This window comes from Chanodichthys erythropterus, chromosome 10 (genome assembly GCF_024489055.1).
Source record: "Chanodichthys erythropterus isolate Z2021 chromosome 10, ASM2448905v1, whole genome shotgun sequence".
NCBI lineage: Eukaryota > Metazoa > Chordata > Actinopteri > Cypriniformes > Xenocyprididae > Chanodichthys > Chanodichthys erythropterus.
Window position 1 is genome coordinate 59,150,984 of NC_090230.1, and position 15,740 is coordinate 59,166,723.

The 15,740-nt window shown below is 36.6% G+C and overlaps 1 protein-coding gene across 1 annotated transcript in view; it reads left to right on the forward strand.

Moving 5' to 3' along the window:
* Positions 1 to 12,973, forward strand: part of ddx4 (DEAD (Asp-Glu-Ala-Asp) box polypeptide 4) — a 35,703-nt gene extending 22,730 nt beyond the window's left edge. Inside the window, exons 17-26 of the mRNA XM_067395734.1 lie at positions 16 to 158; positions 2,548 to 2,700; positions 4,943 to 5,097; positions 5,711 to 5,840; positions 5,948 to 6,114; positions 7,561 to 7,706; positions 11,288 to 11,387; positions 11,558 to 11,828; positions 12,698 to 12,805; positions 12,890 to 12,973. Of these exons, the coding sequence (XP_067251835.1) occupies positions 16 to 158; positions 2,548 to 2,700; positions 4,943 to 5,097; positions 5,711 to 5,840; positions 5,948 to 6,114; positions 7,561 to 7,706; positions 11,288 to 11,387; positions 11,558 to 11,828; positions 12,698 to 12,805; positions 12,890 to 12,973 (1,457 nt within the window). The remainder of the gene's footprint in view (positions 1 to 15; positions 159 to 2,547; positions 2,701 to 4,942; positions 5,098 to 5,710; positions 5,841 to 5,947; positions 6,115 to 7,560; positions 7,707 to 11,287; positions 11,388 to 11,557; positions 11,829 to 12,697; positions 12,806 to 12,889) is intronic.
* Positions 12,974 to 15,740: the final 2,767 nt, after the last annotated feature.

Consider the following 15,740-nt stretch of genomic DNA (forward strand, 5'->3'; position numbering starts at 1 on the left):
CTGTTTATCTTGTAGGACCTAAGGTTGTCTATGTGCCGCCTCCCCCTCCAGAAGACGAAAATTCCATATTTTCCCAGTTTGCCACAGGCATTAATTTTAACAAATATGATGATATCCCTGTGGAAGTGAGCGGCAGCAATGCTCCAAAAGCTATTATGGTAAGTTGTTAGTGCATATATTTTGCAATCCAAAAAAAGGTTGGATTTCTAATGGTTGGAAATACATTGAAATACATTTACTTGTATTTCATCAAACTATTTTATAACAGTACAAAGAGTAATGTGGAACATTTTTACCTTTTATTTGTTCCTCACTTTTTTCACTATAATATTTTAAGTATATCTTTAATATTTTTGCCATAGATTATGAATATAGCCATCTCTTACTGTGGCAGATTAAATCTTTGCAAATATCTGACATTTTTGACACAGATGGTTGGTAGTTTTAATTTTTCAATTCTTCAGAAAGTGTCCCAAGATGTTTTAAAATCTTAGAGGTAATGAAACCCCAAAACACTTTTTTTTGAGATGTAAACAGATATGTATAGGCTGCACATCATTGAAAACACTAAAGGTACTCATTAATGTTATGAGTGAAAAAAGTTATTTTTGCATTTTTCAGAGCGATTTCTGTCTTCCGGTTTGAAAAGCAGAGTCGGAGCAATGTCACAAAATCTGATGTAATCGTGTACTTTCGGCCCAAGTATGGGCATGGTCGAACATGCTGACGTAGACAGTTTCGAGCGATTCTCGACATATATTCATGACATAAAGCTCATTTAATCCAATCACTGCGCTGTAGTATGCAAAGATTATAATTGCGGTATTATGCATGAGGAAGTATCACTTCTCTCGCCTCAGTCTCTTGTCATTCAGAGACATATCGTTGGTTTTCGTTTCCTCAGTGCTACAAATGTTTTACTGCGACTCGAGCTGAGGTTTGTGTGCATGTGGATTGTTTTGCTGTGATCTACCAGCACAAATGGAAAATATGTTCGCGTGAGATCACATAGCGGAGAATTCAAATGTCAGAAAAGTGCGGCTCATTCACTTCTGCCTGCTCTAGCTGCTTTCAAACGCGCGTGCCGTATAGGCTATGTTTCCTTCAGCACAGCAGCACGTGTGTTTTTGCTTGCGATGTGGTCAGAACTGGAGTTTGAATACGAACACATGAAAAATATGGTTATGATATACACGCGGGAGCGCGCATATGATCTGTTTCAGCGCGGAGCTCCACGATGAGTTTAACAATAGCCACGTGGCACATAGCTCATACAGAATAAAGTATCTGTGTTTAAAGTTTTTATTTCTCACATTCTCCTGCATCAAACATTAACCAGCAGGGTGTAGTTATGCACACATATTTCATCAAGTTTTCTTCAAATTATATGTGCAAACTGGACACTGATACAGTGGTGTAGCCTATCTGAATGCGACGACATGATTATTCTAATAGACAAAAGACTGATTTTAAGCGCAGTGCTCGTAAACGTAATCGAAGTAGCCTATTATTCGCCCTATTAAATATTCTTTCGCATTTCTCCCTTGTGCTTGTCATTTTCTCCGTGCTCATATAATAATATTCATTGTGTATAATGAGTGTGTTCTATGTCTGTGCTTCATTGGTTGTTCTCTCCCCTCTTCTCCCCCTCTACCTTCCCACTTTTCCAGAGCTTTACACGCCCATTTTTAGAGTTTTTGCAAGGTGTGAACGACCAGGGTAAAATGGGGGTTTCATGACCCTTTAAACTGAATGTTTTTAAATCTTTTCTGTACATGGTACAAAACAATCATCCAGACAAGATGATTGCTACAACATCATAGTAGGCCTATTCATACTCAAGTCTTCTGATTTCATTTTCAATACAATCAAAATCTAAGACAAGACGGCAAGTTGCATTTGAATGGAATGAAAGGATGGGATCAATGCGCTGTGTGAAAGGGGCTTAACACAGCAAGCCTAGTATAATGAAATGAGCACTGCATGTTCAGTCAAAACACAGCACTGTTGCTAATTCTACAGGCTTGTGGTTTTTAGAGCAGTTTACAATCGGTGAATACCAAACATTTATGCCAAATGATTGCTTGTGATCTCCTGTTAATAAATTGACTGGTTACTTTAAGGTGTTTATATTGTAATGTTGTCTGTAGTTGTAAGAGTACTTTATTTCACATGTTGATGATCAGTTTTACTGATAGTTACAACAAATCTACATTATTTCTAAGGATCTGCTATACTGAACCGTTAAATCCTAAAAGGCTTACCTATTGTTTTCTCCATGAAAAGCCTTGTTGCTGACATGGTGTAAATAATAAATGGCTTACCATTGCAAAGTGTCATAACCTGAAACACCACTAGAGAGTCTGTATGTTTTTGAAAGATTTGACAACTTTGTGTATCAGATTTTATTAGACACTGCAAGAAAAGGTTCTTCATTGTGTATACACATACTGTAAGCTCATATCTACAATGGCTGTTTTGTGTACATGTACAAAAGTTATGAAAATAGCTGAATTAAGTTTCTCTTTTTCTTTTTCTCTCTCTCAGACTTTTGATGAAGCAGGACTTTGTGAATCACTGAGCAAGAATGTAACAAAGTCTGGATATGTGAAGCCAACTCCTGTACAGAAATATGGAATCCCCATTATTTCTGCTGGACGGGATCTAATGGCTTGTGCCCAGACCGGATCAGGAAAAACGGCAAGAACAACCCTCTTGCATTCTGTTTATTTAATGATCAACTTTACTGTCAGTGTGTTCAGTAGATTACTTGTACATTTTTCATTTCTTGTAATGTCAGGGTTCCTATGCAGTTTTGAAGATGTAATTTGATTGGAGTAATTTCCAGGTCTGGATAAGTACAGAGAAAAAATGTTTCCGGACTATTGCCCTGTTCTGTTTTCTAAAAAATAAGATAAAATAATTTTTTTTAAAGTGCTTTAATGGTAAAAGTTTAATGATCATTTAGTGATAGTCAAACACAACTTTTAATGAATTGGTGGTGGTGCAACATCAGACCAAATTTACAGTCAATGTGTGAGGAGAATATATGCAGGTTATAAAGCGTTTTAGGTTTATTCTGATATCAAGTGCATGTTATTACTTTGAGAAAACAAATGAAGAAAACTAATATTTACAGATGACTGTACTATAGGGGTGTAACAAGACGGGTAGCTCACGAGACGAGACAAGATTTTTACACTATTTAAGAAATCCTCAATGGCGAAATACATGACTAGAAAAAATATTCTGCAGGTGTATTTGAAATGTTTTAACTAATCATCTTGTAATGAATCATTTCAGTTCTACTTTCTGAGTGTGAATTATATGCAGTAAAAGACGACAATACTCAAGTACTGTAAAAGGTTTTGCCATGAACTCAACTGACTGACTTCTCTTCTGAATGATTTCAGTCCCTTCAGACCTTACTGTACATGATTTATGAGCTTCTACAACTTTTGACCTAACTGAACTCCTTTCTACAAACTGATCATAGAAATAAAACTGTATAAATAAAAATGTAAACACTTTACAATAAGGTCTCATTTATTAACATTAATGTATTAACCAACATGAACTAACAATGAGCAATATATTTGCTACAGAAAAGAATACATAAAAAATAAATGGCAATCAGAATGGGATCAATGTCTAAATAAGTTACGTGAAATAAATCCTGATGTGAGGAAAAAACATAATTCCTGTTTTGATGAACGATGGAATCAAGTTATATATACAAGATGTAGAATAGGACATTCAAAAATGACACACCAATTTTTACTCTCAGGAGAAAACCATCCAAAATGTTCATCTTGTCAAAAATCCATTGTCCATTAAACATATCCTTTTAGACTGTATTACATTTACCCCTGTGAGAAACCGTTTTTACTCTTGATAGTTTTGAAAAGGTTTTTAATCAAGTGAGCCCAAGCATGGTTTTAAGATTTTTAGAGGAAATAAATTTGAAACATCTTTTTTAATCTTCCTTTGATTTAATTATACTTTATTCTCGCCATGAATATAGCCTTTGAAGCTGGTATGGCGTTAAAAAAGAAAGAAAGAAAGTATATTTGCTACAGTATTTATTAATCTGTTTGTTAATAAAAATAGTCATTGTTAGTTCATCATAGTTCACAGTGCATTAACTAATGTTAACAAATGAAACCTTACTGTTTGTGCTTAATGTAAAGTGTCACCATAAAAATGAATAAGTTTTTTCTATTAATTTCATTAAGTGCAACCATAATCGCACTCTCTCAATATTCAAAGTGCAAATAAGACCAAATTTTTCTTTGATACAGAGGTAAGAGATTGTTACAACTACACTGCCCAGCCTAAAATAGCTTTCATACGGAGAGAGATTTGCATGCATCAGGGAGCCACTTTCAAAATGAGGGGTATTGAAATCGCATTTGAATGTGCCCTCGCGTTTACTTTTACTTTCGCTTGTAACTCTGGAATATGGAGCGGTGGTGACCGTTATCCAACTGAATTAAATGTTTAAGTTTAATGATAGTGGAGGCGTAATGTAAACGTAGCGGTGGTATATTCTTTCCTAATCATCCTAACCACTCTATCATGGCAATATCATGAGACTACATTTTGCCTCGACGAGAAATCTTGTCACATTAGTCTCGCAAGATCTCGTCATACCCCTACTGTTCTATATACCAAATAATGCTGTATGAACCATTTGTTATATGGTCTATCTACAGAGAGGTTTGGAAAATAATGGAATTTTGAAATGGAAAATGTTTTTTTTTTTTGTTTGTTTGTTTGTTTTTTTCCTCCCCTCCAAACAGGTGCCAATGCTGTGTAATGTGCAAAAAACAAACTTTTAACAAACTTTTTAACAAACTTTCTTTATTGATTCTGATGTGGTTTATCAGTGGTGGAAAATATTGATACAACTGCCTGACTGTTTGCTCACTTTGTCACTCAGGCGGCCTTCCTGCTGCCCATCTTACAGCGGTTTATGACTGATGGAGTGGCAGCTAGCAAGTTCAGCGAGGTGCAGGAGCCTGAGGCCATAATCGTGGCCCCCACCAGAGAGCTTATCAACCAGATCTATCTGGAGGCCAGGAAGTTTGCATATGGGTACACACTTTATAATTATCAGCATTATAAATTGGGTAGTTTGTCTATTTATAGCTATTTTGTCTTTAACTGAAAAGTCTGTAAACACTGAACTGGAAAGTAAAAATGATTTAAATTTGACTTTGTAATAATGAAACTAATTCTACTTTTTTCTGTTTTACTTCTATCAAATGGCATTACTACCCTAACATCTAGGCTTCAATGTGGGATGGATGCGATGTGTTGGATATTTTTACAATATTCAAACTCTAGATGTAAAGACTAATATGCATATTTTTACCCTATATATATATATACCCAGCAAAAGACAAATGTGTCTGATTCTTTAGCAAAAGAAGCCTTGTAGCCTTTGCAAAAATGCAGGTAAATTTTTGCAAAAGCACATTTGCACATATTTGTAAATGCTTCACTTCTGGGGATGTGGACATGATTCCCCATAAAATAACTAGGAAACATACTAACTAATGTACTACTACAGTATGCACAGTGAGGCTGGGTATCGATACAGATATTATGATTTATTATGGGTTGATTGACACTTTGCTTGTAGGCCCCAAGTTAAATTGTACAGCAATTTAATATATCCTTATACAATTGGTCTTGAATCTTGTAGGACCTGTGTGCGTCCTGTGGTGGTTTATGGTGGTATTAATACTGGATATACTATTCGAGAGGTGTTAAAGGGCTGCAATGTTTTGTGTGGTACCCCTGGAAGATTGCTTGACATCATTGGTCGTGGAAAGGTAGTTTATTTTTTCTCTAATATATTGTGCATTTAATAAATGACTGTATATACTGTGCCTGTCACCTTTTTTTTTTTTTTGACTGTTGTTTGACATGTTCCCATCAGGTTGGCCTCAGTAAGTTACGGTATTTGGTTCTGGATGAAGCAGACAGAATGCTGGACATGGGCTTTGAGCCAGATATGCGCAAGCTAGTGGGATCTCCAGGAATGCCTGCCAAAGAGGATCGGCAAACCCTCATGTTCAGTGCCACCTTCCCAGAAGAAATTCAAAGGTCTGACTTTGACAAATTTTAAGTTATTATAAGAGTATAGAGTATATGAGTAATATAACATTAGCAGCACATTATTAGCTGTTTGATAACATAGTCAAACAAAAGGCTAATCATTAATTACTGCTATGTGCCTGACGTTGTAGAGAGCGATACATAAAATGCTTTACCATTCTAATGCCTCAATTTGTAGACGAGCCTATATAACTCTTCCTCTTCATCAGTTTCTGGTTCAAACATATATGGCTGAATTAAACCAGTATTTTCACTTGCTATTGTGAAGTATTTACTACAGTAAAGTTGACAGTGGATCTCAGCTGGTGTGAGTGGAGGTGGGGCTAAGTTGCATATTCATGGCGACCATATATACTAAATGAAGCCAGGGTGTAGAGTTACATTCAAGCTATTTTAAGGCATGAATGTTTTTTTTTTTTTTTCCCAGGAAAAACAACTTATAAATGTCATTTTGGTGATCAAAGATGAGTTTTAAGGGATAAACTTGACTACAGGGGACTTTAACACCATTGCAACTGTATTATGGCTTCTCTCAAAGATGTTTATAGGTTTCGCAACATATCGTTATTTTGAATTCTTTTGGCCATGATAACCATGTAGTGAAAAATCTGATATCGTGACAGCCCTAACAAAAAGAAGGGTTAAAGGTTTAGTTCACCCAAAAATGAAACTTGTCATTACTTACTTGCCCTCATGTCATTCCACACCCATAAGACCTTCGTTCATTTTTGGAAGACAAATTAAGGTTTTTTGATGAAATCCCATAGAAATGTAATTACCATCATTCAAGGTGCAGAAAAGTAGTAAAACAGTTAAAATGGTCAATGTGACTACAGCGCTTCAACCTTAATGTTATGAAGCAAAGAGAATGCTACTTGTGCGCCAAAATAAAGATTTCATTCATCAATTTCTTTTTGACCCTGTCAGACTCTGATGCAGTTGAGACGGTTCAGTGCTTCCGTGTTTGTCCGAACGCCGACTCAGTATTGGCTGACACTGTACACGAGCAGCATGACGCTCATAACATTAAGGTTGAACTACTGTAGTCACATGGACTATTTTAAAGATGTCTCTGCTACCTTTCTGGGCCTTGAATGATGATAATTAGGTTGCTTTCTATGGGAAATAAAAAAAAAACCCACTTCAGATTTCATCAAGAATATCTTAATTTGTGTTCCGAAGATGAACGAAGGTCTTATGGATGTGGAATGACAATTAAGAAATTGATGACAGAAATTTTATTTTTGGGTGAACTAATTCTTTAAAGTCTCCTTGCAGTTTTCAGCCAAAATAAAAGCTCAATGGTTTAACATTTGAAAGAAATTGGCACAACCATCAGTATTATGTAAGTATTGTAATTTTACTGTTCTGTAAAATAAAAATGAAATAATGACTTCAGTAGGACTGATGTATGTATCATGTATTGCATGATAGGTTGGCAGCAGAATTTTTGAAAGTGGACTACCTTTTCCTTGCTGTTGGTGTGGTGGGTGGAGCATGCAGTGATGTGGAGCAAACGATCATTCAGGTGGACCAGTACTCCAAGAGAGAGCAGCTGCTTGAACTGCTTAAAACTGCGGGTGTGTTCACATGCATAAGTGTTTGATTTTACATTGAGGACTTTACATTGAAGCACAAGTTGTTTTTAAAAGTCAGTCAAAAGCTTTTGACAGCTTTGCAAGGAGCAAGACAGATTTGTAAGAAACCCTTGCCTCTGCTGCAGCTGTCTGTCATTCTCCATCCAGCATTTTCAAATGGCATGTTCGCTTACGGCAGTCAACCTAGTACAACGGTCTCTAAGGCTGCATTCACACTGTGTAGTTCTCAGATTTGTTAATGTGCTTAAAGGTGCTCTATGCAAGTTTTTGACTCTACTAAATCATAAAAATACCATATTTTTGCAGATATTTATTAAACATGCGGAGTTCACATACTGGTTTCTACATTACAACCAGTAATTTTACTTTGAAATTTGCGTTCCATGTCGGAATTGTTTTTGTTTTGGTCTGTGCAAGACCGCACGTTGCCAATTTACCCAATAGTATTTCGCCACCCCGGGTTGCCAGTTGGCGGAAAACGCATGCAGCATATTGCAACAATTGAAGCCAGCGAACAAACTGGGTCAGAGATCGCAGATGCTACCTGACCTAAAAAAGACTCAGGATCCATCTATAAATCTCTATGAACGGGAGCATATTAAAACGCGATATCAACATCATAAATCAACTATTTATCTTACAGTGTGTAAGTCTCCTCACCTTCCAATGTCAATTGAGCTTGCTCCTGTTGCGTGTCTTCAAACTGGCAACCCGTGAGAGCGTAGTCTGAGGAGGGGGCGGGGCAAACAATAATTTGAATTTGGACTGCAGTACCCATTTCAACCACTAGCTGTCATTCTTACACAAAGCACCTTTAAGAAAAACTTCTATCCAGTATCTGTTATTTATACATTAGGGTGTACTCTCACTAGGCACGGTAACCGAGCCCAAGCGCTATTTATTCATATTAAACATCAATCATTTAAAAAAGTTAAACATTTTAAATACTTAGTCTACACAACAGTCACAGAGCGTCACAGATATTAATATTTTAACGATTTATAAAAGATGAATCATTGTCTGGCCATCTAGAATTTTGATATGGAGATAAAGGTTGTAATTATATATTTTTTTGTAGTATTACACCACATTGTGTATGTATATTAGCACCATTTGTTGTTTTCTTGTGGTATGAGAGCGTTAGGACCCGGAAGCGCTGCCGCGTGACGTCAGACTTAACAACCGGATATATATGCATTTACAGGGTATCTGCGGGGCATTAAAAAGCATTAAGTCATTAAATGGATTTTGTGAAAATTAAGGCCTTAAATGGCATTTAAAAAGCATTACATTTTATTTCTACAGGAATTACATTGTTACACAAGATAGTTTTGAAGAAAAATACTGCCAGTTTATTTTGAATAAAGCCTAAATAACTTTGATTTGCTGTCGCAAAATATGTACATTGGTATGATACACACACGGAACCAGTTTGCCTCTGCCATAACGCCAGTTTGGACAGCGGCGCACTGGGACCTGGAGACAGAAGGCTGCATCAGTGTTGCCAACTTCGCACCTTTTTTTTCTAAGGAAACGCGTTGACGAATATAGCTACTTGTTAACCTGATCTAGCTTCTGAGACCCACCGGTACTGCCGCACGAGCGCGAGATTGTTTTCCTGCCACATGTGCAGAAAAAGACTGCCCAGAGCTCTCTGGTTCAGCGTTGAGGATGTGTGCTCTCTCAGAGAACAAATTAAATGGATATTACATTTAGTGTAAGTGACGATCAATAAGCTGTATAATGTACTGATAACAAGGATGCGCTGTTGAGGCTCGCGCACCATCTCGAGGAGAAATGGAAGCATGAGTGAAGCACACACAAATAGAAACTCAGTTAAACATACTGCGGTAAAAAATCGAAATGTGAGTTTTTATAACTTGACACTGGTAAGTAAAACCACATGACCAAGAATGCCGTTTTCCTAAATAGGCTACCATCACGATTAAAAACGTGACACTGATTTCATACAACTGTTCAATTAAAAAGTTCATATTAAGCCACTTATATTTTAGAAGGAATATTGAAACTATTTTTGCTGCTAAAATATAACAAAAACAGTCAAACAAAGTTCACAGCAGTACCAAAGTGCAACACCCAGCCTTGTTTTCATTGAATGATTCAGCATTTTGAACAAATCTGTTGAGTCAAAGATTAAATGACCCATTCATAAACAACTGCCTCATTCTTGAATGAATCAGCCATTGGAATGAATCAATCAATGACCCACTCATTAAGACGGTTACTTGATGCCACCTCCTGGTGGTTTAGTTTCATTTTTAAGATATAATTTCCCCCCCAACATTTCATATTTGTATTTTCAAAAAATATTTTGAACAATCCCATAACATTATTTAATGCAGTTGTAATCAATCAAAAATATGCAGATTTACATAATGTCAAAGCTGCAATATTCTGAAAGGATATTGCTTCAGCTCTTTTTTTTTTTTTTTTTTTTTTTTTTTTTTTAAATCTTATTAAATGTATGCTTCATCTTTCATTTTAAATTCCTAAATTTGATCAATAAATTCTAGAATAATAAGACACTGTGGGGCTGTTACCAATGAAATTAAATCATTTACATTGAAGAATTAAAACTTAATGAAAAATGTTACGAGTTAAAAAAAAAGGAATTTTTAGAGTCATTGAGTCATTCATTCAAATGATTTGTTCAAACGGCTGATTAATTCAAGAATGAGGCAGTTCTTTATGAAAGGGTCATTGAATCTTTGACTCAAACGATTTGTTCATAAAGCTGAATCATTCAGTAATGAAAACGAGGCTGAGTGTTGCTGCGAGATGCATGGTGGTTCTTTGTTTGTAACTATTTTCATGGCTAAAACGGAACAAAGTCAAAAGAGATAAGATATATAAAATATAAGTGATTCCATTCAACAGTTGAATAAACAAGTAGTTAAAATTAATGTCACATTCTCGTGTTTTGGTGACTACCTAGTTTAATTTGATAAAGGTTGACCGTTAACTGCTAATTACTATGTGCCTGCTGTGAGCCGATACAAACGTTTTGTAGAGAAATGAAAACCGGTTGCACCTCAATGATTATTTGCACTCGCACACATGCTCCCAAATATATTTTGAGGTCGCACACATTAAATTTTGGGAGCATATGCGACTAAAATGGTCGCAATTTCAAATGATTTTTTTTTGTATACTTTTTTTTAAGACCAATACCTTTTTATCGTTATAATTTATCTTATCTCCCTGGTGTGAATGGGCCTTAACATAGATTTTACCAAATGTAGCAGTAAGAGGTTCATTATTACATTGCCTTTGTTCCACTGTGATAATTTTGGAGGGCTTTGTAAAAAAAAAGAGAAAAATTGGCACAAGTATGTTATTTTATCGCACATTTAATTTAAGATAATCTATCATTTTACATTAAATCCCAAAACGGATGTTAAATCAACAATGACATCAGTTTTTTTTACTTTTTTTTTTTTTTTTTTTTTTTTTTTTTTAATGCATAAAATCTGGGTAACTTTATTTTCACTGCCAAGACATTAAATTATCAGTTTAATGGTATTTTTTGTTTGGAATTACAGGGACTGAGCGCACAATGGTCTTTGTTGAAACCAAAAGAAGTGCTGACTTCATAGCAACTTTCCTCTGTCAAGAGAAGATCTCCACTACAAGCATACATGGGTACTTTCCTCTACTTCTCTCTCTCTTCCCCCAATAAACTATTCATTCTGATTCTGTGTTGAAAAGTAGCCTTGTAACCTGAATCTGAATTGCCATAAGTTATTGATGCATGTTAATACGATTACTCGGTCTGACCAAAGCTTTAAATTGAACACTTTTCCTCTGAACAGTGATCGGGAACAGCGGGAGCGAGAGAAAGCTCTCAGTGATTTTCGCACAGGCCAGTGTCCAGTGTTGGTTGCCACATCTGTCGCTGCCAGAGGCCTGGACATTGAGCATGTGCAGCATGTGGTGAATTTCGACCTGCCCAGCAACATCGATGAATATGTCCATCGAATTGGAAGAACCGGACGCTGTGGGAACACTGGTCGGGCTGTGTCCTTTTTTAACCCGGAGTCGGATACTCCATTAGCTCGCTCTCTGGTCAAAGTCCTTTCAGGGGTTTGTACTTCTCGCTTCTGACACTTCATATTGATTTAAAAAAAAAAAAAATTCAAGTATCCACAAAAGCTCAAATGTGCTTGCTTGATGTGCAAGAAGCAACCTTGTAGAGTCAGAGCGACACGTCATAATCTGAAAACCACGCCTACCGGGGGGAAACAATACAACCCTTTACATTGACTTTGTTTTGTGTGAAGCTGCTTCCTTATCATTTCTGACATAAAACAGAACAATGTCTAAAAGCTGCTATGTGACAAGGGTGTACAATAAACAAAGCTAAAAAAAAAAAAAACAGAACTAAGTTTTTATAAGCTCTTGACCCCCCCAAAAAATATTACCCTGAGAACTTACGCCCACTGGAGGGGAGTGTAATCGGCAACAGGGAATGTAATTAGTCTCCTTAAAGGCTGGCTTTTACGGTTCAGTAGCTTATAAAAAACTTAGTTCTGTGTTCTTTAGCTTGTTTGCTGTACACCCTGTCCCACAACAGCCTTTAAGCATTGTTCTGTCTTTTGTTAGAAGCAAGAAATGACAAGGAGGCAGCTTCACACAATACAAAGTCAATGGAGAGGGTTTGATCGTTTTCCTCCTGGGCGTGGCCTAAAAGTGCGCTCTTGGTTTACCACATGTACACTTTTTTTTTTTTTTTTCCTCTTTTCTCTCTCTCAATAAATATCTTGCATATTCTGTGGGTGTATGCTAACATGTAATCTTGCTTTGTGCACTGTGCTAGAATATCTGGGACTTGTCACAGCACTTGCATATTGTTGCCTTTTTGTTGGTTTGATTGCTTCTGTTCATTTGTAAGTGGCTTTGGCCAAAAGTGAGTTATTAAATTCAAATATCTCCCATAAATCTCCATCTCCCAGGCTCAACAGACAGTTCCCAAATGGCTAGAAGAAATAGCTTTCAGTGCTCATGGGACAACAGGCATTAACCCACGTGGAAGATTGTTTGCGTCTACAGACACACGGAAGGTATGCTACTTTCAAATCCTTGCCCTGGGCTTCAGTTGGACTGCTGTAGTGATGATGCATGTCTGAATGGCTTTTGGTTTGTAGGGAGGATCCTTCAGGACAGACGAGCCGCCACCAGCATCTGCCCCAAAACCAGCAGCCGCCGCAGATGATGAGGAATGGGAATAACTATGCATACACCTTGTGTTCTATTATGTAGATTAACTTTTATTTTGAGTTTATTCATTTCTCCAATGTGTTTAAAAGTTGAATGATTGATGTAGCATTACAGTAAAGCTGTTGCATTAAAAGAAGTCACATTCTGAAAGCTGTAGGTTTGATCTCCAGGGCAGAATACTAATCAAGACATGATACCTTTTTAGCAGTTTGGTTTGAATTGATTTTTTTTGTATCACTTGTTTTGACTAGAGCACAACTGGATTAGTGGATTTTGTTTTAAGTTGTCACATTAACACTTTGCTAAGGGTGTATTGAGTTTTGTAAGCCTTTACCTGAAGCTCTTTCCTACAGTTGTACCTTATCAATCAGTTCTGTTGTTAAATGTGACAGTTTGCAGTTGTTTTTCTTGACGTTTTCGTCAAAGCCAAAGTATACAACAAGTAAAGAAACTTGTTTTGCCGATGTACCTTGCCAGGAAAAGGTAAATAAAGTGTTTACCAGACATCTTGGTTTTCAAATCTGAATCTGTTGCTATAATTTAGTAATCAGGCTCTACCATAGAGCAGTGCTTCAACATTTCTAGAGTTTAATTTGTTTTTAAGAATTGTTTTTAGATTTAAGATTTGAGTTTTGTTAATTTCTAGACCTTGAAGTCATGGAAATTTCTATAATTTAAACATTTTTTCTACTTATATAAAGCTCAAATGTTTTATCAAGAAGAAATTAATGGGGAATTGCTGTAAGAACCTCATCTCTTGATCACAAATTACTGAAATTGATTGGTCATAAAGACTGAACCCCATGTTGCTCCATTTTTCTCTAAAAATCTTTAAACAAGCTTTGTCTTTATGGGAGATAAAGTTCTGTTTGAAGTTTTCATAATAATGGATTCTTTATGTCTGCATTTTGAGGGAGCTATGATAAAATATCAGATTTCTCACAGTAACCTTTTAACCATAGCATCTGATTAGTAGTTGCTAGTATTGGTCCATTTATTATCTGTGCATAAAGTTTGACAACTGTTGTGTGTAAATACACTAAGATGCATGAAGTGGTAATATTCAATAGTCTTCAAATGAAATAGTTTCATGTAAGTCTAACGGTAAGGTACAGAAATTCAATTATCAAATATAAAAAGCATAGTCTTATAAATTAATTAGTTTTTGTTAAAAGTCACAAAAGTGATTTTCGCTTTGTATTTTCTTGTAGGTCATTAACATTATTGACACTCGCAGAAATAGGCTGATGCCCACTTAAACCAAATGCAAGGGTCTAATATATGTAGGGTTTTTATTTCTGTTTTATTTTGCATACGTCTGTTCCAAGCACAAATAGGTGAGGAAGAGAACGCGATTCGGTGTTTGTGCGAGTTCAGAATCGAATCCTCTTTCGAGTCCCCTTGAGCTCAAATGTTTTAAAATCACTAGAATGTAAAATGATAAACTTTCAAAGGTTAAACTTTGCAATTAATCCGAGAATCAAGTGTTTTGAACAGTGGTGCCTGGTCCGTACGGATCAACTAGGATCCATTCTCTACATTTGTGCCAAAATTCCGCGCGCGCAATATATTTTAAACGCACAAAAGGGCATTTCGCACGCACGTGAACCGAGTTTTGCGGAGAAATGTTCGTTTCGCAAATAAAAATATTTTGAGCGAACGAAAATCAATTTTGCATTTAAAAGAAGTTTATTTGGATGTGCGCAGATGTCCTCTTTCGCGTGTGCAACGTTTCACTTGCTCTCCTCATACCCACACTGAGTGCTCTGCTCTCAGCCGATGGCTCGCGTGCTCATCACACGTTACAATGTGCCACAATTCCAGCCAATCAGAGATGAGGCTGCTAAATTCTGATTGGCTGGCTTGACAACCAATCACAAGACTCCCTGCTTTACCGACAGAGGAAGAGGAAAAATACATGGAGGCTTTTATTCAATGGCTTGAATACAGCTATTGAATAAAATCTTTTTTTAGTCTTTGCTTGAACACTATCAAAGTCCCTTTAGATCTATATAAAGTCTTTGATACTATTTATTTTCAAATTCAAATGTCGTCTACTAGAAGTAGATTATTATTATTTTTTTTATCAAAATCATATCGTATTGTAACTCTCTGTTGTGTTGAGCACGCGAGCCATCGGTGATTGAGAGCACTGCAGTGTGGGTATGAGGAGAGCAAGCAAGTGAAACGTCCAAATAAACGTTTTTAAATGCAAAATTGATTTTCGTTTGCTCAAAATACTGTTTTATTTGCGAGACGAACATTTCTCCGCAAAACCACGTGGTACATCTGGGCGCTTTCAGAAAACTCCCAGCCTACAAGCTGTAATTACGAGCTCTACGAGGACGTGAACGCTTTTTACAAGCTCGAATCTCGGGCCGCGTGAACTCACCTCAAGTCCGATCCACATTTTGATTGACAGCTGTCACAACCTACTAGTGACCGTGTTTACTCTTTTCTTTTCAGCCATTGGATAGGATTTTAAAAAAAACGGCTGTTGTTGTGTAAGGCGGGATGTTACTTGTGTCGAAGTGCTGTTAAAGGTGAAAAACTACGCAGCAAAAATAATAAATAAAATGCTTTCTTTAAAAAGCAAAATAACGCATGCACGTTTTCCCAATATGATAATTAAAAACCAACAGACTGATGAAAATGCGGGACATTTTCTCAATATGCGACGTGCGGGACAAGGAGTGAAAATGCTGTGCGGTACCGTACAACGGGACGGGTGGTCACCCTATGCCCTAGGGCCTCTATTAGCCTATACAAATTTGAACT